The sequence below is a fragment of the Ostrinia nubilalis genome, chromosome 15, assembly GCF_963855985.1.
Source record: "Ostrinia nubilalis chromosome 15, ilOstNubi1.1, whole genome shotgun sequence".
Classification (NCBI taxonomy): Eukaryota; Metazoa; Arthropoda; class Insecta; order Lepidoptera; family Crambidae; genus Ostrinia; species Ostrinia nubilalis.
The window spans coordinates 10,858,743-10,885,774 of record NC_087102.1 but is presented as its reverse complement, the minus strand read 5'-3'; the positions used below and the strand labels follow the sequence as shown (position 1 = coordinate 10,885,774).

General features: G+C 39.4%; 2 protein-coding genes across 3 annotated transcripts; one reads left to right on the top strand and one right to left on the bottom strand.

The window, feature by feature from the left end:
• Nucleotides 1–228: 228 nt before the first annotated feature.
• On the bottom strand, nucleotides 229–24,835 carry LOC135078936 (probable ATP-dependent RNA helicase DDX46). Of its 2 annotated transcripts, XM_063973535.1 has the most exons (18): nucleotides 24,724–24,834; nucleotides 24,454–24,642; nucleotides 24,106–24,244; nucleotides 23,043–23,232; nucleotides 22,587–22,687; nucleotides 22,063–22,189; nucleotides 21,392–21,561; nucleotides 18,888–19,102; nucleotides 17,867–18,101; nucleotides 16,623–16,784; nucleotides 14,464–14,583; nucleotides 13,377–13,584; nucleotides 11,908–12,070; nucleotides 6,511–6,722; nucleotides 5,857–6,020; nucleotides 5,099–5,293; nucleotides 3,391–3,558; nucleotides 229–498 (listed from the first exon to the last, which is right to left on the bottom strand). In XM_063973535.1, the coding sequence occupies exons 1-18, from the start codon at nucleotides 24,735–24,737 to the stop codon at nucleotides 256–258; spliced, it is 3,015 nt and encodes a 1,004-aa protein (XP_063829605.1). In that variant the 5' UTR covers nucleotides 24,738–24,834; the 3' UTR covers nucleotides 229–255. The 2 variants fall into 2 exon arrangements, with proteins under 2 accessions (XP_063829605.1, XP_063829604.1); XM_063973534.1 differs by lacking the exons at nucleotides 229–498; nucleotides 3,391–3,558 and having other exon boundaries at nucleotides 5,060–5,293; nucleotides 22,587–22,681; nucleotides 24,724–24,835.
• A 167-nt stretch (nucleotides 24,836–25,002) lies between these two features.
• LOC135078503 (U6 snRNA-associated Sm-like protein LSm3) lies at nucleotides 25,003–26,549 on the top strand. Its single transcript, XM_063973044.1, has 3 exons — nucleotides 25,003–25,145; nucleotides 25,428–25,535; nucleotides 25,788–26,549. Exons 1-3 carry the CDS (start codon nucleotides 25,125–25,127, stop codon nucleotides 25,965–25,967), a joined length of 309 nt encoding a protein of 102 aa, XP_063829114.1. The 5' UTR covers nucleotides 25,003–25,124; the 3' UTR covers nucleotides 25,968–26,549.
• The last annotated feature ends 483 nt before the right edge of the window (nucleotides 26,550–27,032 follow it).

Below are 27,032 nucleotides of genomic sequence, written 5' to 3'. Positions count from 1 at the left end.
TGCGTGTGTATTGTGGACCATAATATATCCATACTTTTTGTTATCAATAGCACCTATAGGTTAGGCTTAACTCATAGGGAGCGGCACGGGAGGGTGATTTTGTAACGTCAAAAGTCAGCGAGACATTCGATTTATTTTTGCTCTGTCACGTCATATTATAATCAGTGACACCCCTCCCATACCTGAGTTAAGTGCTAAACCTATGAGTACATGAAATAAAACAACAAATAACACGCCAACCTATATTGCATCACATTAAAGGACCTTATATCTAGCCTTGTTGACCATGTGGTGGGCGGAGGTCTGCAGTTTTAGGAGCTCCTCCTTTATGAGCCGCGTGATCTCCGACTTGGCTTTCGCCACGGCTAGTTCCTGGGAGCTCTCTATGGCGAGGTACAGTTTGCGTTCGCCTTCGGGCGGCTGTTTGCCCGGGGGCACGTATGTACCCCTGACGGTTATACCAGCTTCGCTGTACTCGCTTATAAGCGCCAACGCCTCCTGGAATAGACAGAAAAAAAAGATAAATATCATCATCATCAGCATCATCAACAGCCCTTGACAGCCCACTGCTGGACTATGAGCCTCCTCCACTTTAGTGGAGGGGTTTGTCATAATCTTCACGCTTGGCAGACGGATTGGAGAACGCAGTTTAAAAAGATCGCTGCTGCCCGTTCTCTGTTTAATGTGTAGTCCCTAAGTCGCCTCTTATGACACCCGCGGGAAGAGTAGGGGTTGGTGACAAATGTATTCTGCCGTCACCACACGGCATTATAAATATCGGTAGTTGAGATTTAACGCCCTACGCTCATAAAGCGTCTCCACCGCGGCGCGCATAAAAACGACAGTTTCATCGCGGCCATTTTGCTTGCATTACGTCAGCGAAAAACATAGACGAACATCCCGAGCTCCCCTTACTTTCAAGCAATATAACCTACAGTTTAAAAACTACAATATAATACACGTTTAGACATAAGCAAAGGCGACGACTACTTAATTTAGTTACAAGAAACTGTGACTACACTTTTAATAAGTGTGTTTTGACTTTCTCCGTCAGAGGGGGCGTACCCCTTCTGACGTCTCGGAATAAATCACAGACAAAAAATAATGTTTAATAAGCAAATAACAGGAAGAACGTTAAAAAACTTCTTACTTTCAAGTTAACTGTTCTTAAATGGGACAAAGGAAAATCATTTGCACTTAGAGTACACAGATATAAGTAAGTAAATAAATACCTTCTTATGACTAATGGCAGTAGTAGCAATGCCTGTGCTTTTTCAACATTTTGACACAGAAGAATATTAGAGCACCAATTAACGCCAGCTTAAGCAGCATCTTGACTGACTGTTGCAAGTATAGAAATTGTACTGAGAACGCATTACGAGTCATAACTGCACATATAAATAACTGCATAGGTTATCTGTGGGTCAATGCGATCTCCTTCCAAGCAAAAATACATTTCTTCTATCGAGGTGAACGCTTTTAAAAAGTAAACAAGTGAAACAGGGTCAAAATTGTTGACGCAGACGAGAGACGATAACGGGAGTCAAGTAAAAAGTTTTATATTATAGTCGCTAGATAAAGGAATAATAATATCAATTATAACGTTATCTTTTCAAAATTTTGATCTCGAAAGTTTGAGATTAAGACTGTCACAATCTAATTATTTTAAAATAACTGATGACTGTAATCTAACCCGCGATTATCAAAGAAAAATACAATCACCCATGATAGATGAGCAATGCGGAATTAAACACATAAACAACTATTATCGCAAAGGACTTCCTTACAATTAATCTACAGGAACTAATTTTGATATTTTAGCAGTTAGCATACGCTAAGCAAAGACAATAACAATGTATGTAGACGAGGGGTTACCGTCAAAAATGATAGCCCAATCATAGATCTATTTCAGCGACCTATCAGATCCAAAAATATCTCGCCTATGCACCGGGTGTGGTACATTATTCATAGTTATCTGCGGTGGATGGAAACTTTTGAATGTCGCATGTCAAGTTGTTTACTATCGTTGCAGCGGCATATCCCCGCCGACGGCCGGTTGACCCCGTCACACTGCGAGCATGCTTGTTGTGCAATGAGTTATTTATAGTTATTGCTTAGGTTTGCCTGCCGGCGCGCACGTATTATTGGAGATAAGCTAATGGAAGCTTTGATTGCACGTAAAGAATTATGATTATAAGGCGATTTGCACACAGCTGCCGTATGCAAACATAAATTATTATAGTAGGTTCGACAAAGCATAATAGGACCACACATTTTTAGATGATAGAAGAGGCGACTAATTACTTAAACTAGTTTGCCTCATGTTCGACTAATGTTCGATAGGGAGGTCAGAACCTCCCTATCCCGCCAAGCATAGGGAGTGTAAGCCAAATCCTCCGTTTGCCTCTGGTAAATTAAAGGGTTGTAGAGACTAAATTACCGGATGATGATGACGATAATAGTTTTAAACTAATACGTCAAAATTGTCCCGATGGGATTCGAACACTATGCATAGCAGAAATGCTAGTTTTCCATAAGCGGAGCAAACTTGCGAGCACACGACGAGTCATTTCCAACTAATTCGCAACTCTCTATCAACTGAAGAGTAGCTTCAAGGTTCAGTCAAACCAACGCAATGAGGGCTATCGTTTTAGCGCTCACCAGTTGGCGCCACTGTAGAGTAAGGTCCTGTCACTTGCTAGTAGCGAAGACAGTGGCGCCAACTGGTGAGCGCGAAAGTGGTAGGAGGACTATCGCATTTGCACTCATCAAGATGGCGCCACTGTAGAGTAAGGTTCTGTCAATCGCCAGGGGTGCCAACTGTTAAGTATAAAAACGATAGCTCTCATTACATGCGATCAGCCGGCATGCAGCGATGGCGACCAGACTTGAATGCATTGGTCGCCATCGCTGCATGCCGGCTGATCGCATGTGATCGCGTTGGTTTGGCCGAACCTTCAGGCGATTGTCTTGTTACTGGCCGTGACTGGTGCTCGGCTAAAATTGTCCCCAATGGGATTTGAACAGCTTACCTTGCTGGTGACGTGGAGCGTGATTGCTGACTGTCACACGCGAATTAAGGCTGCGAGCACGCGATTTTTGTACGATTTTCTCAGCTAAAATTGCCCCTATTAAAATTCGAACTGTCTACCGGAGCGGAGCGAGCGGAGGAGTAATGCGGAGCAGAGGTACGGACTGCGTTTGACAATGGACTAGAAGCTAGATAGCGGAGCGGAACGAAAAATATGCGGAGCACGATTGCGGACTGTCACACGCGGAGTTAGGCTGCGAGCACGCGACGAGTCTTCTCCGCACCGCTTCCCTGCTCCGCTTCTTTTTTATACGTTTTTCTCAGCTAAATTTGCCCCCAATGGGATTCGAACACCGTACCTTGCTGGTGACCCTCCAGCGGGCCTGCTGAGGGAAGTCGTTGATCTCGAGCTCGGTCTCGTACTTGCGGAACACTTCTTCAGCCGGTTCGGACGCGCTCTCGTCGCGCGGCTGGTAGTTGAGACGCGTGTTGAGTTTAGCAGCCAATTGCTCGGCTACGGTCTTCGCCTGGGAACAGGTAAGGCAAAGGGTTAACATACGGGTAAGGGTATACAAATATACAGGGTGATCTAGAAAGAAGATGTAGTGTAAAAATGTTAAGCCCGGTAAACAAACTTAGGCAATCATCATGTGTGAAATATCTGATAACTGAGTCAGCAGTGCATGACGTGACAGAGCATACAAGACTGAATTCTCGCTGACGTTTAACGTCACAAAAACATTTTCTCGTGTCGCTTAGGTACCGACTCAGTAATGCGCAAGACCTGCATCTTTTTCATACGTCTTCCCTCGCGTTGAACTTTGGATCCCTTTCCTGAAAAATCATTCTGATAAATTAAACTAACAAAAAGATGGAGTGTGTGTGCGGACAGCGCGCCCTTCAGTATAGCCTCGGCGGCTTGTTGCGTGGCGCCCTTCTGCTCGGCACCTAGCCCTTTGGCCAAGTTAATACGTGACGCGAGTCGTCGAGCCAGTTCAAGCTTCCCGCCGAACCCGCTAGAGATATCAGGCTAAGATGCGCGCCATGATAAATTCTGAGATGATATTAGACGACAAATGTATGGGCTTGTCGCGCAAAATCGATAAAATGCCTCGATATAAGTTTATCATGGCGCGCATCCTAGGTCTACAGAATCAGCTACGTTCTAGTAAAAATGTACTCACAGTGATAAGCGTGTGTGCTGACGGCGCGCCCTTCAGTATAGCCTCGGCGGCTTGTTGCGTGGCGCCCTTCTGCTCGGCACCTAGCCCTTTGGCCAGGTTGATACGTGACGCGAGTCTTCGAGCCAGTTCAAGCTTCTCGCCGGTCCCGCTAGATATCAGGCTAAGATGCGCGCCGTGATAAATTCTGAGATGATATTAGACGACAAATGTATGGGCTTGTCGCGTAAAATCGATAAAATGCCTCGATATAAGTTTATCATGGCGCGCATCCTAGGTCTACAGGATCAGCTACGTTCTAGTAAAAGTGTACTCACAGTGATAAGCGTGTGTGCTGAGGGCGCGCCCTTTAGTATAGCCTCAGCGACTTGCTGCGTGGCACCTAGCCCTTTGGCCAAGTTAATACGTGACGCGAGTCTTCGGGCCAGTTCAAGTTTCCTAATGACCTCGCTGGGAAGACTAGGAGCTGCTATGTTCCAGTAACCGCAACCGCCTCTGTGGTCTAGTGGTAAGACCACCAGCTTCAGACGCAGAGGTCCCGGGTTCGATAACCAGTGGGGGCAGATTTTTCTGTTCGGTTTGGTTGGTGGTAGGGCTTGTTCTAAGTCCGCCTGGCTAGCTACCACCATCTTACCTAAGTCTGTCGCCATAACAACAATGTTAACAGCATTATTGTGTTCCGGCAGTTAGAGGTAAGATAGCCAGTTCCTCTGTGGTTGAGGATTCCGGGTGAAGCTCGCTTCCACCTTCAGCCTGATCGTCACTTACCATCAGGTGAGATACAGGCCAAGAGCTTCCTCGTTGTGGATAAAAAAAAAGTTAAAGTGTGCTGAAACCCATTGTGTCGATGCTAGAAGTCGCTTACACGGCCTAAATGTCTACTCACAGTGATAAGCGTGTGTGCTGACGGCGCGCCCTTCAGTATAGCCTCGGCGGCTTGTTGCGTGGCGCCCTTCTGCTCGGCGCCTAGCCCTTTGGCCAGGTTGATACGTGACGCGAGTCTTCGAGCCAGTTCTAGTTTCCCGTCGGCTCCGCTAGGCGCTGCTGCGCCTGCTGGTAAGCCGGGAGCGCCCACGCCGGGCTAGAAAAAGAAGTTGTTAATTTAAAATCTTATATTTATAAAAGCGAAAGGTCACTGACTGACTGACTGGTTTACTCACTCATCACGAAATCTCAGAAACTAGAAGTGCTAGGAGTCTCAAATTTTGCATGAGGGTTCCTTTTAGAACGTAGGTGCTCTAGTTCTCTTTCTTTTCAAAAATAAAGGAATGTTTTCTTTGAGTAAAATTTTCTATCTACAGTATTAAGAGTACTTTCCCTCCATTACAAATTTTGGCATTACAAAATTCCACCCTGTATAGTTTCCAACATGGCTAAAATCGAAACCAGCAATCCGGTACTGACGGTGGCGCTCCCCTGTCAATGTCAGGGGTGGGAGAGTTCATTGTATTAGGTCTATATTACATGGCTACTTAAAAGTCATGGGATCAAACGAATGAATAGTGATAATGAAGATTAATTATTATAGGTTCTAATCTGAATCCAAGTTCAACACCAACCAAGTCCAACTTCTAGCGTGTGAAATGTTGTAACAACCAGTCCCTGGATGTTACAACATTTCACACGCTAGAAGAATAAACCAACCTTAATTTCCTTGACGATCTTCTTGGCGGCGAGCATCACCTCGATCTGTTGGTCCAGATCACCCTCAACGTCTTCATCATCCGAGTCTTGGAGCCCGAGGGCCGCCTTCTGGTATTTCTTCTTCTCTGTAGCCGCTTGGGCTTCGGACTCGTCGAATTTGAATCCTGGATGAGAATTGACGTTAATAGTGAAATACGCATGTAAGAAACAAGGAATGCACGCAGCTGTGCAGTTAAATGTGCACATTTAGCAATGTAATCATAGTTATAATCTGTATTCTATTCTATAAAAATCTAACCATTTATGATTTTTTGGGGAAAAAACGACTGCGACTTCAGGCGGAAATGTTCCATGTGCTTACGAGTTTAGTTCAGAATTTCAGCTCTAACTATGTTTCTTTTTACTCTCCTAAACTCGCCACTAAAACATCCATCCATCATCATCATCGTTTGAACCATCTTTCCCTTTTTATGTTCTTTTTTTTTAGTACTGTGCTTTACGGCTCTGGGTGCAAGCTCTTGTGAGCCAGTCATTCATTGAAAAAATTAACTTTTGCTCTTTCTATGAGTACATGAGTACTTAAAGTTGCGATACTTTAACAGGGGAAAATATCCCTTATTATTATTATCTTAAGTAACAAACTCCATTACTCACCTTTGCCACTAAACCCTCCACCAGTGTGCACCTTCTTCCCATCCTTTTCTTGAGCATCCTTATACTTCTCCCACAACTGGCGTAGTTCGACGGGCGGGGTGACCCCGGCGAGTTCGAACGCCCTTAACACGTCGCCCGCGTAACGCCCTTGTTCTGGCGTTAGGAATGTCCAGGCGAAGCCCTTGTTGCCTGCCCGGCCGGTCCTGCCGCATCTGTGTGGCGAATGTTCGTTAGAATTGGCTATTGGTCCAAATATGTATAAAGGGATTTTTACACAGCAGAGTTGAACTTATTTACTACACTCGACATGTCTTAGAGTAGGTACGCTAGCATATTTTTAAACAAATACTTAGATATGTAACTACTATAAATTTCAGAAAAAAAAACAGGATTTTGCCAAGGTTTTCGCCTAAATATTATTATGTAAGAATACTATTAGAGACATAATACCTGCCTTGCGTATTGGAATGTATAATGGGTGTGATAAGAGGTGGTTTACCTCCTTTGTATTAAACCGATTACTATTATTATTATTATTTCAAAATATATGCATGGTTACTCCTTTTATTCGTGAAAAGTATTTGTGTAGTTATTACATAATTAATGACGCTGTTGCTGTATGTTATACATACTCTATTGGATGTGTTGTTTGTGTTGCGTGTAAGACGTTACGTTTTCATACCTTAAATGTACTAATTTTAGTTCTATCTCATATGGATACTACCATGAACATACAACTCTTTAGTCCCATTATGAACCTTGATAAATATAATATAAATTTCCACGTCGATGACTCTACAGTTTTATCAATACCCATGTTTAATGACTCGCCACAAATGTGTTCAAATTTTATTTGTCTTTCTTAATATACGTCACCTAACTATGGTTAAAAAATATCTTAATAATTCAAAATTAATACTGATTTCTTGTTCTTTTGTTTTCCAATTCATCAAAAATAAATTCTTGACATTGGGGTTTCTTAATCCTGGATCTCTTGGTACTCGACACGAGGAATTTTTAGTTGCACTAGAGAGACATTCGGTTGACATCATGGCCATAAACGAGACCTGGCTCAGAGACGGTGAGGAAAAGCGGGCTCCTGCGCCTCCAGGCTACAGGCTCCGGCACATTCCGCGCCCGCCTAGCGTTCGAGCGCGCGGCGGGGGTGTTGGTTTCTACATACGTAAAGGTGTCTATGCTCGACAAATCAAACCACCAAATATTAATACTGTAGAACAAATGTGGCTGAGTGTTACTCTAAACGGCCTCAAGCTTGCGATCGGAACTGCATACCGACCCCCGTGGCTTAACGTTGACACCTTTATTGATGCACTTACTGAGTCAGTTAGCTCTTTTTCTATGTTCGATCACGTAATTCTCATGGGGGACTTTAATATCAACCTACTTGCTCCTAACGACTCTAACACAAAGAAGTTGACTGCTTTTCTTCAGTATTCTAACCTTGAACAATTCGTTACCCAACCTACACATTTTACAGATCATTCTGAAACTTTAATTGACCTGATATGTGGTTCTTCTAAGATTGTTGACGTTTCCGTTGATTACATCCCAGATCTATGTAATCATGCCTTTATTTCATGCAGATTGCGACATGCTAAACCCAAATTATCCCCTAAGTGGATATATTACAGACCAATTAAAGATATCAACCCGATAGAATTTAACACTTTTATAGATGCAATCCCCTGGGAAAAGTTGTTTAGTGATGATGTAAATGAAGCTGTGTCATCTTTTAATGCTTACATAACACATCATGTCTATGACATATACGCCCCATACATGCACTCCTGTGTCAAATATCAAAGTTACCCCTGGATAACCCCGACAATTAGGGATATGATGAAACTAAGAGATCAAGCTCACGCCAAAAGTCGTCGCACAAAACAGGATTCGGATAAAAACTACTACAAAGAGTTAAAATCAATAGTAAATAAAGCGATGTATGCTGAAAAAGCAGCATTTTTTCAGCACAATATTAATAGGAATAGTAAAAACTCTAAAGAATTGTGGAAGAATATCAAGAGAAACGTAGTTGATTTTAAAAGTAAGCATAATCCAGTTCCACCTCATATTAATAACCCAGATCTTATTAATAATCATTTTCTTAACCTTCCCGGAAGCAATAGTGTCAATATTTCAGACCTTACGTATTATGAGTATAATCGTTTCAGTTCTTCAAAGTTTAGTCTCAAAGCTGTTGATGAAGATTATATTTTTAAAATAATCTTGAATTTCTCATCCAATGCCATAGGTGTAGACGGAATCTCTCGCGACATGATCTTGTTAACTCTACCTCGAACACTCACAATAATAACGGCAATTGTGAATAGCTCAATCCAGTCTGGCATCTTTCCGGATGTGTGGAAGGAGGCTCTTGTTAAACCAATCCCTAAAAAAGGCAATCCTAACGAGCTTAACGACCTCAGACCCATCAGTATTTTGCCCTTCTTGTCAAAAATCATAGAAAAAACCATTTCCCAACAGCTAACTCAGTTTCTCACTGCTAACAATATTTTACCACAAAAGCAATCGGGTTTTAGAAGTGGTCGCAGCACAGCCACTGCTCTGTTGGATGTGGTGGACGATATTCTGGCGGGACAGGATGTGGGATGTGGGTCTTTCTTGGCCCTTCTTGACTTCTCTCGTGCATTTGATACAATAAACCATAACCTTCTCTTGTCTAAAATGTCATACTACGGTTTTGATGGTGGTGCATTGCGGTGGTTCTATAGTTACCTTAGTGGAAGGTCACAGCGCGTGGAAGTCAGTGATGAAAGTGGAATAACTTATTTTTCGCAATCGGCTCTATTGAGGCGAGGTGTACCCCAAGGTTCCATATTGGGCCCAATTCTTTTTATTTTATATAGTGCTGACTTGGCTAGTAATATCAAACATTGTAACTATCATATCTACGCAGACGATTTGCAAATCTATTTGTCTTTCAAGCCGCATGAAACTCTCGCCGCTGTTGGGAAAATCAATGTAGACCTTGATAGAATTAATGCATGGGCTAATAAAAATTGCTTAGTTTTGAATCCACTTAAATCAAAATTTCTTGTGCTTGGTTCCGACAACCAAATAAATAGAATTAACAACTTCAATCCTAATATTATAGTTAATAATGAGATTCTCCAACAAGTAACTGAAGCACGAAACCTTGGAGTCCTTATGGACAACAGGCTTAGGTTCCACAACCATGTTTTAGAGACGGTTAGGAACTGTTATTATAGGCTCAAATTATTATACCAAGTACGAAATTTCTTGGATGTCGACTTGAGGGTTAAACTATGTGAATCCTTAGTTTTGTCCAAACTTAACTACGCCGATACCGTCATAGGCGAATGTATCTATGGCTATACCAAGAAAGTCATACAGCGGGTTCAGAATTCCTGTGCCCGATTCTGTTACAACATCCCGCGTAGAGCCCGCGTCTCGCCGTACCTCAATCAAGGAAGCCTACTTAACATGAAATCAAGGCGTGCACTCCATTACGCGTGTTTACTGTTTGGAGTTGTACGTACTAAAAGTCCACTATATTTATTTGAAAAACTTATATTTTCGCATCGGAGTGTGAGGCTTGCTTCACAACTTGGATGTCCGAGCCACAGTACTGCAGCATTTCGTGGTAGTTTCCGTTATTCTGCCACGAAATGCTGGAATAACATACCACCACCTTTTAAAAGTTGTCATTCATTTAATTCTTTTAAATTAAATTATAAAAAGTATCTTTTAAACTTGCAAAAACATACATAATTAACAATAGTAGTACTTGCCTATCAGTCTTAAATGCAATAGACACCACCTATCCCTCCATGTCATAATATAGTCTAAACTTATTTCACCCGTGCATGAGTTGCTTGTTCTTGGTTGTCATCCAATGATTAATATCATTGTTGTCATCTGTCTTCTATTTTATAGAGCTTAGATATAGAGTTTATAAACTGTATAAAAATATGTTCAAGTTTCACGTAGGTAAATAATGTTGATTGATGTTTCTGGGCGGGCTGCGCCCTTCTGCTGAACTGGCATCCGCAGAATACCAGTGGTCGTGACGTGCTCTCTGCCGTCACGGCTTATACTGAGCAGATGCCATTTTGGTGCGTGTACTCTGTTTTTAGTGTTTAAGTTGTTATTTATTTGTAACGCTTTTAATACTCGCATCAAATAAATACTTTCTTTCTTTCTTTCTTTAAATCGAAGATATTTGATTTTTATTATTTGTAACTTCTTAAAAAAAATTAAAATAAGGTCACTTTTGTGTACGTGGACAACATAAAATGATCAAAAAATCTAGTTTCCATGAGCTCGGAAAATTTCAAAAATTGAAAATTCCATTCAAAGGAGTAAGGAGTAGAACCCCGCTTTGTATAGTTTTTGTAAAGTATCGGAATTCCAAACAGAAACACTGTATAGAGATAGAAATGCGTTATCAAGGTACACAATAAAATACACTATACGGTAATGCATTGTGTAACGCACGGTTGGAGTAACCAACCTTACTTTTTCACCCTCCCTCGCTCACCTATGCACATAGTCTTCATAATGGTTTGGGCAGTCGAGTTAACAACCAACACCAACTGCTTGACATCGAGGCCTCTTACCGTTACACTGGTAGCCACTGATATTCTCCTATCCCTACCTTAGTGTTTCACCATAAATTTAATATTCCTTCGGTATAGAGCAACAACCACGAGCTGTCAAACGAAACCGATTTTGAATGACACTGGATATAATTTGATTATTTCACTGTTTTGTACAATAAATCAATCACTGAACCAGTCACCACGTTTCTGAACAAAGCACTATTTCTTATAAACATCCACGATTTCACTGACGTAAAATTTGGAAATCTCAGAGTTCAAATTTTCAGCGTGCCAGTAAGTGCCTCATCATCATCATCATCATTTCAGCCACAGGACGTCCACTGCTGAACATAGGCCTCCCCCAATGACTTCCACATCGCACGGTTGGTAGCGGCCTGCATCCAGCGCCTTCCCGCTACCTTTATCAGGTCATCGGTCCACCTTGTGGGTGGACGTCCTACGCTGCGTTTTCCGGTACGTGGCCTCCATTCCAGAACCTTGCTGCCCCATCGGCCGTCAGTTCTGCGTACTATGTGCCGTAATATGAGATCGAATCAGAAATGAGGAGATCCGTAAACGAACTAAAGTCGCTGACATAGCCCGACGGATCAGCAAGCTGAAGTGGCAGTAAGTGCCTCCGAACTGTCAAATGCAAAAAACGGTTCTGTTTGACGTGCGGCGATGGCATCACGCATATCTTGTTATCACGCAGTGTTGCTGCTAGTGAAATCTCGCTCGCTCAGTTCTTTGTTGCTCTATTCCACTAGGTATATTAACTTTGTGTTTTACTCACCTATGCACATAATCCTCGTAGTGGTTCGGGCAGTCGTAGTTAACGACCAACACCAGCTGTTTGACGTCGAGGCCTCTCGCAGCTACACTGGTAGCGACAAGCAGCTTCACCTTGCCCGATTTGAAGTCAACGATGGTGGAGTCCCTGTCGAATTGATCAATCCCTGTAACAGGCCAGCATTAATATATACGTCACTCACGCAAGCAAGCGTACAAGTGTATGCGCACAGCGTTGGGTTTTAGTTTTTGAAGGTAGGGGCGCTTCTGTCGTAGTGTTGCTTTCAGTGAGTGATTTGTCATTTTTCACTCTAATAATAAGGTTTTTATTTATCTCGTCACTGTTTGATTCTATCGTACATATTGTATCAAGTTTCTTAGGTAATGATAGCTGTTACATACACGACAGAGCTCATAATCGTTTTACTGTCATATTTCACCAGTTTCAATTCATGACATATTTATCATGAAGTTCATATCGACATATTTAGAAATGATACTGGAATTAATTGTAATATTTATCGAACTGAAAGGAAAATTGTAATAACTGAAATGAAATATAATTAAGTATTTTTGTGAATAAAATTAAGGAAAATCATGATTTTATTTAGAATTATAAAATGGCAACACGTCCGCGTACACTTGATACACTCAGAAAATAAAAACACTTCTGGAATCAAATAGATTTGCGAGTTATCTTCCGCTCGAACACTCGTTAGATTGCTGAAATAAAAATAGCTTAGTTTTAATGGACTGATTTTAATAAAATATCTGTATACTAGCTACTATTTTTAAATATGTTTTTCTTAAATGTTCATTATGTGTGTGTTTAGTAATAAATTAGTAATATCAGAGCCACCGATAAAATATAGGTACATAATGTACTATGTAAATGCAAGAAAAATGGGACTGCGATAGGAAAATATTTAAAATAACTGACATGCAAAATCTGCCTAGGGAACTGCAAAAAAAAAACCATAGCCTTTTACTAAAACTCCGTTAAGTGATTGGCAAATCGAGTCAACCATCATCAAAAAATAATTATGCTTGCTTTTAAAATCACTTAGCCGACTTTTAGCTACAAATTACGCCCGTACTCACAAACATTAATATGAGGTCTCAGTGCGCGTGGACGCACAGAGTGACACATGAACCAATCACAGAGCTCTATTCAACGCTGTGCGTTCGATTTGCTGCTTCACTTAAGCAAGCATCGTTTGTGAATCCCCTGCAGACTAGGGACTTTTAGGCTAAGAACTCATGGAAAAGTCTGTAGTGTGTGGGGAGTCTTATGCCCGTTTTCATCATCAATCCCTAATTTTTAAGTGACCCCTATAGTAACACAACAGGAATTTTGTTTTCATAGGGGTCACCTAAAAATTAGGGTTTGATGGTGAAAACGGGCATTAGCAGATTTTTAGTCCCTACATCTAAATCACTTTCAAATAAATCTATCTCAAAAATCGAACTGACCTCCATGCAGGCTCATGCAGGAGTAAGACGCCTTCATCAGGTCCTTGAGAAGACTGTCGGCATTCTCCTGCTTATCCACGAAGACTATAATGCTGCCCATTTGGCTGTACAGGCCCAGAAGTTCCAGAAGTTTGAAGAACTTCGCGTCTTCTTCTAGAATGGCCACGTGTTGCTCCACTTCTTTGCACACTACGCTTCTGCCGCCGACCTGCAATGAGTGAATAATTTAGACTGAGTTACACCATCTTACTTTAACTTTGACAAACGTCAGAAATCTGTCAAACTCCATACGAAAACCACCGGTTATCGTTAAAGTTTGGTGGTGCCTTATTGTTTTTGGTTGATGTTAAAAAGAACTTAGACTTGCCTTTTTGAACCCAAATCACAAACAAGAATCATTACATATTTTCTCGTTATCATAAGTTTAAAAAAACATTGGAGACACAAAGTGTATAGTGTGGTAACACAAACTAATAATATAACTAATAACATAAACTAATATAACTAATAAATGACTAAATATCATTGTTTGATCTAATACAATAGGTATCTATTTTATTTCACACAGGTTCATTTCAATCTTATCTACACTAATATTATAAAGAGGAAAACTTTGTTTGTTTGGTTGTAATGAATAGGCACAAAAACTACTCGACCTCTTTTAAAAATTCTTTCACCATTCGAAAGCTACATTATCCACGAGTAACATAGGCTAGATTTTATTTTGAAAAAAAAAATAGGGTTCCGTAAAATATGTAGATAATGTAGTCCACGCGCGCGAAGCCGCGGGCGGAAAGCTAGTGTTTTGATATGCTGAAAAGAAGTAGCAAAGAACTCAGAATCATTTTATAGTAAACTAGCTTTCTGCCCGCGGCTTCGCCCGCGTGCAATTTTGTGTCACAGAAAAACTTTATCGCGCGCGTCCCTGTTTCAAAAACAGGGATAAAAACTATCGTATGTCCTTTACTCAAACTATCTCTATGCCAAATTTCATCGAAATCGGTTCAGTGGTTAAGGCGTGAAAGAGAGACAGACAGAAGAGTTACTTTCGCATTTATAATATTAGTATAGAAGTATATGTAGATACCTGTATCTCAATAGGTTTCTGCAGTATCCGCCGCGCCAGTGCCTCCATCTGCCGCGGGAAGGTAGCGCTAAACATCACCGTCTGCCGATCCGGCCGCACGTTGTCTATGATCTTCATTACCTGTGGACAAACATGTATGGAATGTATGGTAGGTAAATTGTTGACATCTGGGGGCACGGCAGTGCCCCCGCCAAGTCGAGCGCGAAGCAAACACTGCCGTACCATCCTTTACTGGAACCATTTCGCCGCATTTTCAGGCCCCTATTTGAGAACCTCTGGATAAGACCAGAACGCAGAAATTTTCGTCATCTAGTAAGCTATAATCACATACTTTAAATCCAAAATTTCAAGTCTGTAGGTCATTTAGTTCCGAAGTTAAGCGAAAGCAAAGTTTCGCATTTACGACACTCACTCACTGATGATCATCAAAATAGAACTAGTACTTCCCATTAACTCAGAGGGCTGAAATTTGGTACAGAGTTAGGGTTTAATGGCCACATAAAGGGAAAACTATAAAAACGAGGAAAATCGAAGATCTGGAGTAACCACATTCATAATCAATACTACTCCGGCCCCGTGGTGTTCGCCTGTATCGCTCACCGCTAGATGGCGCTAGCACTAGCAAGCGGTGTCCAGATTTTTTTCCTTTCTAGAGAAAGTCGTCGATTAAGTTGAATGTTGTGTAATTTGCATTTCGTTGATTTCGTTTATTATACTGTAAGGTTCGCTTAGGTAATGTTATAATTAAAAACAATCTGATTCGTTGTCCATTTTAAAGGTCGTTGAGTTTATTTGTGTTTAATATCGTAAAAAAATGTTGATAAACGACGACGTTAAATAATTTTGCCACGTTCCACAAAAAGAAGTGAAATCCCACCAAAAACATTCTGTAAAAAACTAGCCAAGTCTCGATGGAGCTGCTTGTTTATCTCTAAAAAGTAATGAAATCTAGACAAAGTCGTGCCAAGTCTATGGTTCCTTACTGCGATTTCTTTATTATTATAGTTAATGTTGTGTGACTTGGCCGTTGAACAATCTTTATTAAGATAATCATACATTATAAATACGCAGCTTTACTGAACCTACAATTGACTGGTTATTGTTGAATCAACGTTTTCCAAGTGGCAATTTTCCATCGTCAGTGGGTAGCGGTTCAGGCGACTGATTGGTGCAATGGTGTCATGGAGCACCTGGTTTTGTCACCCTTCAACGGCCAAGTCACACAACATTAACTATAATAATAAAGAAATCGCAGTAAGGAACCATAGACTTGGCACGACTTTGTCTAGATTTCATTACTTTTTAGAGATAAACAAGCAGCTCCATCGAGACTTGGCTAGTTTTTTACAGAATGTTTTTGGTGGGATACACACTTACGGGACTATTCCCACCGCTGTAACTCCTGTGTAGCCAGGATCTACAGCTTGATCGCCAATAAAAACCCAACCAGTGAAGGTCAAGTTTGTCCCGGGGGAAAGTTAAACTGTCATTGGACCCGCAACGAAATTAATCAGAAGAGCATAGAGTTCGAAGTTAAGGTTCGACTTCCCTCCGTTGCAAAGCGGAAGACAGGTGACTAACAAAGGTTTAGTAACCTTTATGAAAAGATATGCTCCACGGACAATAAACATCAATTAAGGGGGGCCTATCTTATGAGCTATTAGCTACCTGCCAATGATATTTTTCACAGAATCGCTTAAAAGCACGGACATGCACACTTAGATGAAATAAATATATGGGATTGGGAAGGTATACTTTAATTGCATAGAAAAAAAATCAAGTAAGTGTAAGTGTTGATATTGACAATCTATGGGAGTATCACGAAACGAAATGCAATAAGACAGCGCTTAAAAAGTACGTTAATTTATTTGTAGTGAATAAAGTTCATATTCCTTCAGAATATAGCAACAACCACGAGCTGTCACACGAAACCGATTTTGGATGACACTGGATGTCACTGTGTGTCAGTGGTCAGGGTTATATCTGTGGTTTGTATCAATATCAATCACTGAACTGGTCACCACCTTTCTCAAGAAATAGGTATTACTTATAAACATCCACCATTTTATTTTGTTGGTTGGTCACGCGTCCAGAATTGTCCTCCAACATGACTATCATGGATCCTATTCTGAAGGCATAAAGTTCAAATTCTCACTCACCTGTGGCTCAAATCCCATGTCAAACATTCGATCGGCTTCGTCCAATACAATGTATGTGACGCGTCGAAGGTTGGTCACTCGTCCCGAGTTGGCCGCCAACATGTCTATCATGCGGCCTGGAGTGCATACTATCATTTCTGCACCGCGTTTTAATTCTGCTATCTGTAATATATTGAAGTAGTTTTATTTTAAAAAAAAACCTACTAATATTATAAAGGCGAAAGTTTGGATGTCTGAATGTCATGATGTCTGGATGTTTGTTACTCTTTCACGCAAAAACTACTGAACGAGTTTTGTTGAAACTTTACAGTATTATTGTTTATAACCCAGATTAACATATAGGCTATAATTTATGACGATATGTGACAAATAATTTTCAATAAATACATAATACGTGTCTAAAAAGCGCTATCGATATCGTCATTAGTTAAAATCTACAGCGCTGGACAAGTGGGCAAACTAATGTTTTTGACGTTCGTAAATATTTATGCGGGGGAAGCCGTGATACGCCATCAACATGATATCTAACGGACGAGATACACGCGTACGAAGTCGCGGGCGGCCGCTAGTATTTCATAAAAGGATAAGTTAAAAATACTGAATACTGTGTACAATCGCGCTTAATTTCCGAATGCTGTTTCCATCCAAGTTTACTCTTTTGTTAAGTTTTAATCAGTATTGAGGACTACACATTTTCGACGTCCTATTTCTGTAAAACTTAAATCTAGTCGAGATCTTTCGAAGAACTAAAATTCACTAATAAAAAGTAATCGTTCATCAGTACTTTAAAGTGACGTTTAGTATGGAAATGAAATTTTAAAACAGTGTTCAACAAAAGTGTAACTTTTTATTAGTAAGGGTTTAAGTATTTACATCGGTTGTTAGTGATTTAGATATAGATAGTCCCAAGAGACAACATTTACAGCCCGGTCCGTGAGCACGTAGAATTTTGTCCAATGACCCCTAGCTACCCATCCTTATCGCTCGCGCGTAATTATATTGCTGTCGCGACTGTGCGACTGGCACCCGCAGTGAGTGTGCGAGCGCGATAGCAACATAATTACGCGCGAGCGATAAGGATGGGTAGCTAGGGGTCATTGGACAAAATTCTACGTGCTTACGGATCAGACTATTGTCCCAAGAGACAACACAATAGACAAAATTTTTGGCTTGATTGTTTGTGTTTAATACTGTATCTCGTGTTGATAGCCCAATAAAATAAATAAATAAATAAATTTACCAACCTGTTCCGATATGCCCGTGCCACCATAAACGCACACGACCCTCAGGCCCAAGGACTTCGCAAACTTCTTTATATCCTTCCCAATCTGCATGCACAGTTCCCTCGTAGGCGTCATGATGAGGGATATAGGCCCGTCTGTGTCCTCTAAAGGAGGCTGGTCCAGGACATGTCTGAACATAGGCAGGATGAAGGCAAGGGTCTTGCCTGAGCCTGTTTTTGCTATGCCTATTAGGTCCCTGTAAGGAAAATGGTGGTTGGTGTTTGGAAAGATTAGGTGCAATGAGGGCTATCGTTTTTTTACCTAACAGTTGGCACCCCTGGCGATTGACAGGACCTTGCTCTACAGTGGCGCCATCTTGATGAGTGCAAATGCGATAGTCCTCCTACCACTTTCGCGCTCACCAGCTGGCGCCACTGTCTTCGCTACTAGCAAGTGACAGGACCTTACTCTACAGTGGCGCCAACTGGTGAGCGCTAAAACGATAGCCCTCATTGGAAATGTGTTCAGTAGCCTTATTCACGTAACAAAACTTCAACGACAACAAAACACTGAGTTGCGATCTTATCGAGTAATCGTTCTATCAAAATGACCCTTGTGAATACGGATTTAGAACTGTTTTTCAATGGGACGACTTCTGAAGGTCAGCGAGATCTTGACTGTCAAAATACCTGAATTAGGCCACTGGTGGTTATAGTAACTCTTGATTGGGAGTTCATGGATTCCATTCTCAGGTGGGATACAAAAATTGTAAAATCGACAAAGGCCACCTCCGTGGATTTCTATAACGACCGGTCTTGCGCTGCCCGTATGTAGGTTCCTCCAGCGACCTTCACCAAATCGTCGGTCCAATCATGTATACTCATAACCTATCATCATTTCAGCCATAGGACGTCCACTGCTGAACATAGGCCTCCCCCAATGCTTTCCATGTTGATCGATTGGTAGCGGCCTGCGTCCAGCGCTTCCCTGGTACCTTTATGATGTCGTCGGTCACCTTGTAACCTATAATCGATGTATTTACCTTCCAGACATAATCGCAGGTATAGCCTGAGCCTGTATAGGCGTAGGTTTCTCAAAGCCCAGCTTCTTCAGTATATCCAGCTCCTTTTTGCTGATGCCGCAGTGGGCCCAAGTCCTGATGGGCTTGGGGCAGCCCTTGCCCTTCACTCGGATGCCTTCCAGTTCTGTTCGATACGCCTCCACTTCGTCTGACGTCATCCTTGATAGTTCGTTGACCTAGAGGATAAATATGGTTGAGTTAAAACATGTTTGAGATGTTTTGTTTTTGGCAACCCTCTCTTCAAGAGTTACAGTATAGGCATAAAGGGTCTACTAAATGGAAATTTTACTTTCTTTAAGCAAATAGTCCTAATCAATGATATTATATAAAAACAAAAGCAGATATGTTATAAGCGCTCGCGCTGTGAATACTCAAATACGTCCCAATTGGGACGTCTTGTGTTTAGTCTTCGTGTGGCCTGCGTCGTGCGCAATCGCGTGCGTACCACACCGTAAGTTCCTGTGTTCTTACCAAAATAAATAAAAAATGCCATCGTGTGTTTCGAAAGTGTACCAATTATGACTCTAAAGTAAACAAAATACAAGGGATCTCTTACCACATGTGATTATGCAAAATTATTTAGTATTTATATTTTCAATTATTTATGCAAACAATCAAGACGCCATGCGCCATGTTCAAGTTAAGAAAGAGAAAGCGATCTTGTTTTGACGTTAGAGCGATAAGGATGCGTGCGCTGCGGACATAGATTAGTTAGTGCAGAATCGTTAAAACTATAGCTATCTCTTTCATTTGCGTGCTATTTCGTATCTTTTGTTTCACTTATCAGTTACATTTGTCAATGTGTGCAATTTGGAATAGCTCGGCACGGATTAAAATCGTAATTTCTATGAACGTAACATATCTATAGTTCTATAATATCATTGGTCCTAATCCTTTGATTACCTACTGAAACAATATGTGTGAGATTTTATAGATTTTTTAAGAAAAAAAAAGTCATTTACAGAGCATCTCACCATTGCTTGAAGAAATGATTAATCAAGAAATAATTAAAAGAAAGATAGAAGAACACACCACCTCTATTTCGATAGATTACTAAGCTTGTTCTACGAGTTAAATAGACATGGAAATAAAGTTATCAAAAATATCCTGTAGATCGTGTCATCCACGAAGACGCGTTCCACCAATTTTTAGTCGAGGGAAGTGCGGGGAGTTTGATCCGAGCAATCCGAGCGTCAGTATGTAGTGCATTCATGGATAATTTAGCGTGTACCGATAACACTCAAACATTAGCGCAGTGGTTCCCAAACTTATTTAGTCTACTGCCCACTTTGAGAATAAATTATTTTTTAGCGCCCCCCCTTTTTTGTAGTCAAAAGTCGAGCTCAGTCGATGTCTAAGAGTCCTCCTAGTAGATGACGCCTCCCAAGCCTCTACACAACGTCCCGATTTCTTTTCTGGGTCTCTTACCGCCCCCCTTTAAGCCTGCAGCGCCCACAAGGGGGCGTTATCGCCCACTTTGGGAAAGACTGCATTAGCGGAAGGATGTGAGTAGAGAATACAATCCAAGATCCCGATCCCCAAGGGATCCCGACCCTTTTCTGATCCCGAAAATCCCGGGACTGTTCTTGGATAATCCCGGTATTTTCGGGATTGATATAAACTGGTCTATTTTGCATTCTACGATCCGTTACGCCTTGATTATGATCTTGCCTAGATTATACCTTAGCATAAAATGATATAACGATAAAAAACAAACCTAAGGTACGATACGGATACGGACTATACAGGTACGGCCCTAATATTATCTTTTTCGTAGACCTTAGAAGGGACTTTCCCACTCGGAATACTTCAATAAGGTAATTCCCCTTCTCTTAAGTTAACTCCCCGACGAGCTAGCAGGGGAATCACCCGATCATCTCATATCAAAATATTGTTGCGGGGTAATACCCCTTCGGGGATTCCCTGTACGAAAGTATAAATACGCCAGGCAATTTTTTTTCATTTATTATTCTGCCAGTGACAAATTTACGTAGGTAAACTAACGTGACGTCATTTAAATTTGAAAGCAAATTATTTGAAATTAAGTATTTTAAACGGCGGCTATGGCGGGAGACTTTGTTAAACATAAAAAAGACAGTGATACGTCATCCGTGTGGAGGAGTTCGTGGATATCACTTAGAATAAATTAGCGTATCTATTATTATCTATACCTCCAACGAGTGTAGAACCCGAGTGAGCGTTTTCAGCTGCTGCTTTTGTTGGAAATAAATTACGAAGCAGGCTAGGAAGTCAACATTGGATTACACTTAATGAGGAAATAAGGAAATTATACTTAAGTTTTTTTTATTAGAACCCAATTCCCACATAAAGCTGATCCCGGGATTGTCCCGGGATCCCGGGATTACCCATAAAAAATCCCGTAATCCCGGGATTGAAAAACATGCTCGGGATTGTATTCTCTAGATGTGAGTCGCGTCTTCGTGGAAAAAACGACCTATACTTACCTCTGTGTAGAATGCCTTCCTAAAAGGCATGTATTGCAGACTGGCATGGTCCACCTTAGCCAGCTCCTTCCTCTGTTTGGATGCGAGGTTCGCTGCTGCATCCTTTATATCCTCCGTTTCTTCCTCTGAGGAATACTCCAGACCGTCTTGGTTCTGTTCTATCAGCTCCCCTGTGGAAATATTAAATATGTTACCATATTGTTGGATAGACAGACTTAATGAAATCCTACTACTATTATAAATGCGAAAGTTTGTATGCATGTCTGGATGTCAACATGTTTGTTACTCTTTCACACAGAAACTACTGAACGGATTTTGATGAAACTTTGCAGTATTATAGTTTATGACCCATAATAACATATAGGCTATAATTTATGACGATCTGTGACAAACTAAATTTCACGCGGGTGAAGCCGCGGGCAAAAGCTAGTACATGATAATGGAACCATTTTGAGAACACTTTTGATGGTGTTTAATTGTCTCTGGTAGTCATATTGTAAAATGTTTATTCTAAAATGGATGAAAACACTAACTCAGATTCAATTCCAATCTGTGAGTCAAATGAATTTCATTGCAATAAGATGATGATGATTCAGATGCCACATATTTTAGGTAGTTTGTAGTAGTTACTTTGTAGGACATTTAAAAAAATAATAAAACAAGTTGCATACCTTTGTTCTTCTGTTCTGTGACCTTTTTCTTAGCAGTTCCAGTGAGAATGACAATTCCAGTGCCACCTGTTGTAGGTACACTGATTATACCTTTCGCTTGATCCATCTGGTTAACTTTACGCACCTCCTAGCAAAATCGAATAAAGCAATCAATTTAATAAATAATTATAAAATAATAGCAATAACAATGAGCCCTTTATTGAAAAAAAAAAATGTTTTTAGAAATAATGTATTTTCCTAAAAATCTGTAGGCTTAAGATGCGCACCGCGATAAGCATAATACATTGAACATACAAATGATTTTATCATGGCGCGCATCATGTGTTAAATGAGGGTTTTCGCGTATGAAAAATCGTAGACGCGAGGTCCAAATGCTGCATGATTGGTTATTTTTGACATGACATTGACAGATATGTCAAAATCCACCAATCACGCAGCAGTCAGACCCCACATCCACGTCCCGACATCTAGCGGATCTTTCATACGCGAAAACCCTCATTAAGTAAGTAATGAAGTCTCATTACCTGTTGCACTTCTTGCATATACGCATCTAGAGGATCAATTTCGTCTTCTATCTCTTTCTTTTCTTCAGCAGCTTGTTTCTCTTTGGATTCACCATCTTCACCTAAAATAGCATCAATTATTGTGCTTTTGTGACCATATAAATTATCATTCTAATTTCAACATAATTGATTACAATAGAAAATACTGACATACACACAACTATATTTCTAAAGCCTGGTCTGCGAGCACGTAGAATTTTGTCCAATGACCCCAAGCTAGCCAACCTTATCGCTCGCGCGTAATTATATTGCTGTCGCGCTCGCACACTCAATGCGGGCGCCCGTCGCACAGTCGAGACAGCAATATAATTACGCGCGAGCGATAAGGATGGGTAACATGGGGTCATTGGACAAAATTCTACGTGCTCGTAGACCAGACTATAACAATAACTTAAAAAAGGTTATGGATTTCTGTACCTTCGTCCCCAGAGTCATCCTCTAAAGACCATTTCTTAACAGCGGGCACTTGAATGTTTGAAACGATGCTGCCTTTCTGCACCTCCTTTTTAGCGGACTCCAGTTCTTTGCGTTTGCGCTCAGCGCGCCATCTCTCGATGCGGTCGCGACGCTTTTGCATCTCCTGTTCCAGTCTGCTCTGTTCTTCTTCCTAAAATTTATTTATTGCACAGACATTATAAATAACTATCTTAAAATACTTAGCTCAATGTTAGGACCATGGGTTAAACATAAATAAACATCTTCATATTTCATTGTCAGAGATTTAGAAGAACCAAAGCTCTGACAATAGGCTAGATGACAAGATTTCAATTATTTGTCTGTCAGACAGATAACTAGAAAATATTAGACTCATATTTTTTATTTTCTGTCATAATTAAATAATAACAGTGCTACATCGAGTTGAAATGGCGCGATACGTCACGCTTGAGTAGAATTTAGTCATTCATCAAGAAAGCAGTCATCATCCCTATTGCAACGGTTATGAATTCAAAAAAACTTTTAACTTAAAAAAATATTAATAATACAAAAAATAATTGATAACTTTTTCCTTTCTTTTCATTTTTAACAGTTTATAGGGTTGTTTTTTGAGCATTTGGCATGTATTTAATAATTGTGCAACGTAAATAAAATTATCTTAAGTGTTAATACACTACTTGTAGGTTGGAGTCTAGACACTGTTCATTTTGTTTCGTTATGTAAATGACTGTAACCATACAGGTGTACTTATTGAATAAAATAAAATAAAAAGATATAATAACTATAAATAACCAGGCTTACCAGTATTAACTTAAAAAGCTGAAAAGATTTTAAGACTTCTTACTGTCTGTGCAAATCCTAATAAATATCTTAGTGATCAAGGAATGATGTTGAACTTTGAAGGAGGAGACTTTACAGAGCTTGAAATTCTTTTTTTGTTTTAATTTTAATTGAATATGAGACTGGCTTTAAATATAATTCCATAGAATTTTAAAATAATAATTATTCCTTAAACTAATTACATAAACATGAAAAAAGTACAAACCTTATCAGCAGAACCAATGTCATATTCCACAGGTTCATTTTTGACTGCCTTCTCTCTCGACTTAGACCTGTCTTTGTCTGGGGACTTTTTCCTGGACGACTTACTACTGGTTCCATTCCGTTTGTCATCCCGCTTGTCACTGGATGAGTATAAATATAAAATAAATAGTAAGAGAAGGCACATAGAGGTCAGAACATTATCCTCATGGTATAAAACATAATACTTTGTCATAGTCAAGCAACATGATAGAAATACACAGACCAGACTGAGAATGTCTGTATACAGGTCTCTAAATATACAAACCAACTTTCTAATCATTAAATAAAGCAATAAAACATGACAAAATACCTCTTACGATCCCTGTGACTGTCTCTATCTCTCTTAGATTCACGGTCTCTGCTGCGACTACGCTTCCTCTTAGAAGACTTGGAGCTCCTGTCACGACTCCTGGAGCGGGATCGTCTCCGTTTTCGCTCTGGAGTTGCTGATCTGCTATGAGAGCGTCTACTACGTTCGCGATCTCGGTCGCGGTCACGCCTAAACAAACGGGAAAGTAATGATTTTTAATACAAGATTGATAAATTAAATTGCATCACAAACAAAAGCGATTTTACTCACCCACTCCTAACCATGATTTAATCAAAATATGCTGGTTTTACTATCAATATCGTAAATATTTCATGAAATCAAACACGACACGCGTGCTGACATTTTGTTGACTGCCGGAATTTTTTTTTATTGACAAACGTCATTCACCACAGATTATAGATGACTAGTGATGTACTAGTTGACATATCTATTCAAATGAGCTATAGTAAATTGAGCTCTGCATAAGTGGCTCATTCAACTGTCTACCAATGCTAAGCTTTATTTTCTAATCGAGAATCGAATAAAAAAACAAAACGTCAGAACTGAACGCCAGTAAATATAACCTAAAAATTTGTTAGCGCAAATAACAAATAAATACTAAAAATAACATAATTTCTTAACTTATTTTCTGTGAATAATACACTATAACAATGGCAGATGATGGAGAAAATGTAAGTAATTAAAAAGGAATGAAATAAAATTTCTGTATGGAATAAAATGATACCATTGTTTATAGTTCACCGGTTTTGCATATTTATTTTTAATTTAATGCTTTGGTTTTTGGCTTACTTACTTGCTTTTATCCAGGTTGGATAAACCAGCCACATACCGATTTTTGTAAAATAACTTTTTGTGTATTATTGTAAGCCAAAAGATATTATTTCTATTCAGCATGGTATTTATTACTTAAAATAGTATATTGTTTATCAAATTAAAATTATCTTTATTTACAGGTTTCTGTTATGACAGTGAAGGAGCCCCTAGATTTAATTCGACTCAGTTTAGATGAACGGATCTATGTGAAAATGAGAAATGAACGTGAACTTAGAGGCAAGCTTCATGTAAGTATACAAATCAGAATTATATAAATTGATTGATGATAAGTTTTGCCTTGCTTGACTGTAAGCTTTTCCATTATTATTATAATTACAGCAAAATTATGCTATCATTTCACAGCATTGAATGAGTACTCACTTTTGAATGTAATAGAATGAAAAAGATTTATCTTCTATACATCCTTAAAACTTTTTCATAACCCTACATGTCTGATAATATCTAAAATTAAATTTTATCGATTATGTATATCTTTCCAGGCATATGATCAACATTTGAACATGGTTCTCGGTGATGCAGAAGAAACCATAACAACGGTGGAAATCGATGAGGAGACCTACGAAGAAGTATACAGGACTACTAAGAGAAACATTCCCATGTTGTTTGTGAGAGGTGACGGTGTAATTTTAGTGTCACCACCTGTCAGAGTTGGACTTTAATTCTTAGCATATTTTTTACACAGCAAGTCTGTCCTGACAATGGTTTTTCAGTTTAAAAGCAACTAGAGGGTTCAACTTAACACTGAATAGTACTAATTCTTAGCACAAGATTAAGTATTACAGTATAATGTAGTATTAAGTATGTATGTATAATATTAGTGATTGGAACATGCAAATATCTTTTCCGAAACATGGATAATATTATTGTTTATTACAGTCCATAATATAAAATTTTGTGCTTAGACAGCATAATAAAATTTACCAAAATTACATACATGACTTTCAAAGCACAAGTGTGTGGGAATGGGGGTTAATATCTTATTTTAATTTAATATTGTAGTAACACCTATCTTAAAACATTTAAAAGCTAGTGGCAGAGCAGGCCTTTTGCTAGTGACAAAACTAAAAACTACAATTTGTAATGGTGCTTTACTCTCTTTAATTAAAAACTGGACTGTAAGTTGTAGTTACATAGCAATTTATGTATAAAAATCATAAATCTTTACCATGCTGTTATGGTGACTTGTTGTGAAGACATTTTTAAGTAATAAGTGAAAATAAAGTTAAGTCTATTATGTAAAATTGTATTTTATTTATTATTGCCCTTAAATTTTTATTATGTAATAATGTATTGACATGCCCATATTTGGTTTCTGTTAAGTATGTATCCATGTTACCAAATATGTTACCAAAAATGCAATATCTTTTTATTTTTAGTAGGTATTTTACTTTCGCTGAACAAATAAAATAAATGTACTAAATTCAAATATAATTTAATATCGTCATTCTATATTCTATTTAATTTTATAAAATTATAACACTTGACTATGAAAAAGTACATAGTAAAATTTTATTTGACACACTAATAATAATAAGAAACAATAAATTGTATTACAAATTCAAGTAAAAACACGGCCAACAATTTAACTGTAGTCATTAATAAAATAATATAGGCAATCACCTATCTTTTAGTAGTATTGAATATCTTACAACTATAAGAACTTAAAGACATTTACAAAGCTCTTAATTTTTTTCTATCTTAACTAGTACACTATAGTTTAAAAG

Bases quoted from the DNA above. Each gene is read 5' to 3' on its own strand.
- LOC135078936 (XM_063973535.1), bottom strand. The intron at 21,562-22,062 runs GTATGCAACTTG...ATATTTCCACAG, and splicing joins CACAGAACAGAAGAACAAAG to GGGAGCTGATAGAACAGAAC. The intron at 3,559-5,098 runs GTGAGTAGACAT...ACCTGTTCCCAG, and splicing joins CAGCACACACGCTTATCACT to GCGAAGACCGTAGCCGAGCA.
- LOC135078503 (XM_063973044.1), top strand. From the start codon at position 25,125: ATGGCAGATGATGGAGAAAAT. The intron at 25,146-25,427 runs GTAAGTAATTAA...CTTTATTTACAG, and splicing joins TGGCAGATGATGGAGAAAAT to GTTTCTGTTATGACAGTGAA. The intron at 25,536-25,787 runs GTAAGTATACAA...ATATCTTTCCAG, and splicing joins AACTTAGAGGCAAGCTTCAT to GCATATGATCAACATTTGAA.